The 3832-nt window shown below is 35.4% G+C and overlaps 1 protein-coding gene across 1 annotated transcript; it reads right to left on the reverse strand.

Moving 5' to 3' along the window:
* Window positions 1–243: 243 nt before the first annotated feature.
* Window positions 244–689, reverse strand: LOC145625184 (uncharacterized). Its single transcript, XM_081678260.1, has 2 exons — window positions 662–689; window positions 244–548 (listed from the first exon to the last, which is right to left on the reverse strand). Exons 1-2 carry the CDS (start codon window positions 687–689, stop codon window positions 244–246), a joined length of 333 nt encoding a protein of 110 aa, XP_081534386.1.
* Between the last annotated feature and the right edge of the window lie 3143 nt (window positions 690–3832).

Below are 3832 nucleotides of genomic sequence, written 5' to 3' on the forward strand. Positions count from 1 at the left end.
ACCCCATCAAGAGTTTTTAGATGGTTAAATGATACAGGATTTATAACTTTATCAAGAAATAAGCGCAAAAAGAAACGCTCACCTTCTGAAGGAACCACAAAAGTCATCCTACCAACATTATTTTTTTATAGGTTCTTTTAACCCACTCTTTATTGCTGCTATCCCATCTATATTCTGCAATCATTTTAGTATATCGAAGACCTGTGCCTCCGGGCAGGAATGCATTTTTGGTGAAAAATTCTGTCAAAGCAGCTTTGCTTCTTTTTTATTTCCAACAACTGATTCAAGCTGTTCACGAGACCTCATGTAAACAATCTGCATATTTGGCAAGTGCACTGGTAACAACATGACAGAAGGAGTCATTTCAAACAAATCAAACCCAAATATTCTCCAAGCCGCCTCACATGGAGAAACCCATCTACCAGCCTGAAAATTCTTAATCTCGTCAACACCTTCACTACCTTCTCCATCAACATTAAAAGAAACACAATCATGGCCCTTATAGACATACTTATACAGATATTTCACTGCTTGAATAGTAGAACACACTTTAACGTTTAGATGTCAGTCAAATGATAAAGACAGGTATGGATTATATGGGATTACCCATCGATTATCAAGATTAGCACCACGAATCCTAACATGCTCTCCTGTGTTTCACCTTCTATACAATGGAAAACCATCCTCATTAGTACTTGATTCTTTTACATATGACTTAGGAAAATTATATTTACAAACCACATCATCCTTAACTCTCTTTTTCATGGATCCACACTTTGGATTTAGACTACCACAGGGACCATGCATCATGCGCTTTAATATAATTTCACGCTACTGAGGAGATTCAGTAGAAAGAATTTCTGCACTAAAAAATTTATCATAATCTGAAGGACGAGTAAGCTTATACCCATGATCTAAGATAATAAGAAAATGGGCATGTGGCGGACCTCTTTTTTGGAACTCTACAATATATACAATAGCTGCAACCTTCCCAAAAACATGTTCTTCTGTGATTTGTTTCTTCAATGCAATTAGCTTACTTCTAAATACACGAGTAATAACATCTGGACGATCAGCTGTAGTTTCAGTATCAGCAAGTTCAGCTGTTATCTCTGGCCATTTAGCGTTACATGTCATAGTGATAAAAAGATCAGGCTTGCCAAACCGCTGAACAAGTGCCATAGCATTTAAATATCGCTTCTTCATATCACGAGGCCCACCAATGAAAGATGGTGGCAAAATAACTCGTCGACCAATATTGTTTGCACTTTTCTCCCCATCATCAATAGTATCCAGAATGCCCTGATACAAATCTGCTTTAATTGTTTGCTGATTCCTTCTAAAAATAATCAAGTCTAGTACTTTCAATCTTGACATACATATCAACAATGTATTGTTGGAAACAACGACCTCCAAGAAGAAGCATGTTCCCTAACCTGATATGCAACTTGTAAGCATAGTATTCTCTAGCAGAATTATGCCTGTTAGAGGTACCTGAAGAGTCTGCCAAGCCTGTGTGCCAAAAACGATGTCACATAAGCTAAGTTGTGAACTTATGCATACATGAAAGTTGAATAAATTAAATAAATAAGTTGCTACTAAAGACTTACGCTTAGCCTCTTCTTCTAATAAACCATCTTCTGAATGCACAACGCACGAAGAAACAGGACTAACATCCATTAAAGCCTTTTTTCTGTGTACTTGTATAAGTCTTTCGCAAACCCTGAGTCCAGCCACAGTCACCATATGGGAAAAGAAGAGGGTATTGTAATGGGTCATAGCATCCATACTAGTGATATATCCGATGCTTCCTAGTAGATTTTCCTGATACAATTATATGTGGGCTACTATAATCACTTGAAGACATGCTATCTGGCCATCAGCAACCTCATCAGTTAAAGGTGCATTATACATTCTTTGGTCTAATATCGTGCTCTGATTAATGACAATCTGTGTACTGTGAGTTACAATAAGCTCTCGTAATGATTTGAAGAATCGAGCATACGTATTTGCACTTGTAACACGCATAAGTATGTCTACTATATCCCTCCTAACCTCAGGGAAAACTTTTGTTCTATGCACAGCTTCGAACTGGGCATCATAAAAATAAAGCTGCAAGTATTTAGGCATTTTATCTTCAGGAAGTAAGTCGAGCAATTTGTGATAGATCTGACCATGCAGCAAGAAGACGTAAATTCCTTTTTCAGTTTTAGCATTATAATCACCTCCAAGTCAGCAGAATGCAAACAAATTATTATACATGCGAACATATTGCCTAAAATGCAATGCATCTTCGTCTTGGGATGTAAAGAGTCAATGAAGTTCAGGAGGGAAATCATTTGTAGCAATCCTAATACTTCCATTCCCACAACAACAATGAAGCCATTCATACGGAAACTTCTTAGCTCCGCATTTAAGATAAAAATGAGGAGTCTCCATCTGTAAAGGAGCTGATGGAAGTTGTTAGCCAATGACAGCAGATGGTTCTTCTGAAAGCTATATTTTGAGATAAAAAATTACCTAATTTAGATGGTATATTAGTTAAAAAAACAACCAACTAAACTGCATACTCTTTTTTTTTTGGAGCAGATGTCTTTTTTTTTTTTTTTTTGCTCCTTAGGTTGTTCTGCTTTTGCACGGTTCCTAAGTGCTCCCTGCGCACTGCTCTCGCCAATCTCACTAACCTCACATATAAAAACAACAATAAGACAAAGAACACGTAAATTTCATAAGTTAATTCCAATATTAAATGTAACTGTGACAACCTTACAGAATTTGTCACTGATATTCCATTTATTGGTTCTAAGTAAGTAACAGCAACAATTTCTCCTTCTATAAAGAAAAAAAGGCTAACACTGTCAAACAAACCACAATCCAATTTTTATTTATAAAATTGCACAATCAATCAAAGATGCTCACTTGCTTTCCTTGGAGAAAACTGTTTAAGATCTTGCTTTGAATATGCCTTTTTTTTTGCCAGTGTTAGTACATGCCTTCTTTGCACTATTGTCGACTGCCTGACTATCCCCAACATTTGCTCCCTCTATTAGAAAATATAGGTTAGCAATGGCTACACAATTCAAAATTTAACTAACAACAGAGTCAAACAAAAATGCTCACTGGATTTCCTTGAGGTAGGCTGCTTAGGAGCTGCTTTGGAATTTATATTTTTCTTGCCACTATTTGTGCGCGCCTTCTTTGCACTGTTGTCAACCACCTGACTATCTCTAACAACAGTAAACATGTAACTATAATTTTGGCTTGAACACATTTAACATATAATGATACAAATTTAATAACCCATCCTAACCTGATTCCACCTGGTTTTGAAAGAGCATCAATTGCAAGTGAACGTTTGCTAGCACGCTGCCTTACATAATTCCCATAATTTTTAGCCTTATTTGTCATGTATTCTTACATAACTTGAGAAATAATCATTTACATAGCAATTATAATTTCTAAACAATTTTTCTATGAAATTTGCAAATTCATTTTTGTAATGTCTTATTAACCATTTCATTACCACACATAGTCACATGCCAAAATCATACCAATGTAATGATGTACTGAGCCAACAACTTGAAATGTAATAGATTAATGTTAGCATGTATTCTCCAAAGTTATCAAAATTTAAAAGTTATAACAATATGTAAATTAAAGAACCAGTAAGTAATATGTATAGCATGATAATAATCAAAGAGTACAACAAGCCATAAATAACATAGGGCTAACATAATTAATTTCATTCAATCAAACTGCATTGCATTGCATATAAAGATATTGTCTTAGACCATTATATTACATCCCATAAGCTAACATTACAAGAAAAGGC

The sequence above is a fragment of the Chenopodium album genome, chromosome 3 (genome assembly GCF_948465745.1).
Source record: "Chenopodium album chromosome 3, dcCheAlbu1.1, whole genome shotgun sequence".
Classification (NCBI taxonomy): domain Eukaryota; kingdom Viridiplantae; phylum Streptophyta; class Magnoliopsida; order Caryophyllales; family Amaranthaceae; genus Chenopodium; species Chenopodium album.

Coding starts and splice junctions, on each gene's coding strand:
- LOC145625184 (XM_081678260.1), bottom strand. CDS start 689: ATGAGGATGGTTTTCCATTGTATAGAAG. Junction 549..661: donor GGTTTTCCATTGTATAGAAG/GTGAAACACAGG, acceptor TAAACGTTAAAG/TGTGTTCTACTATTCAAGCA.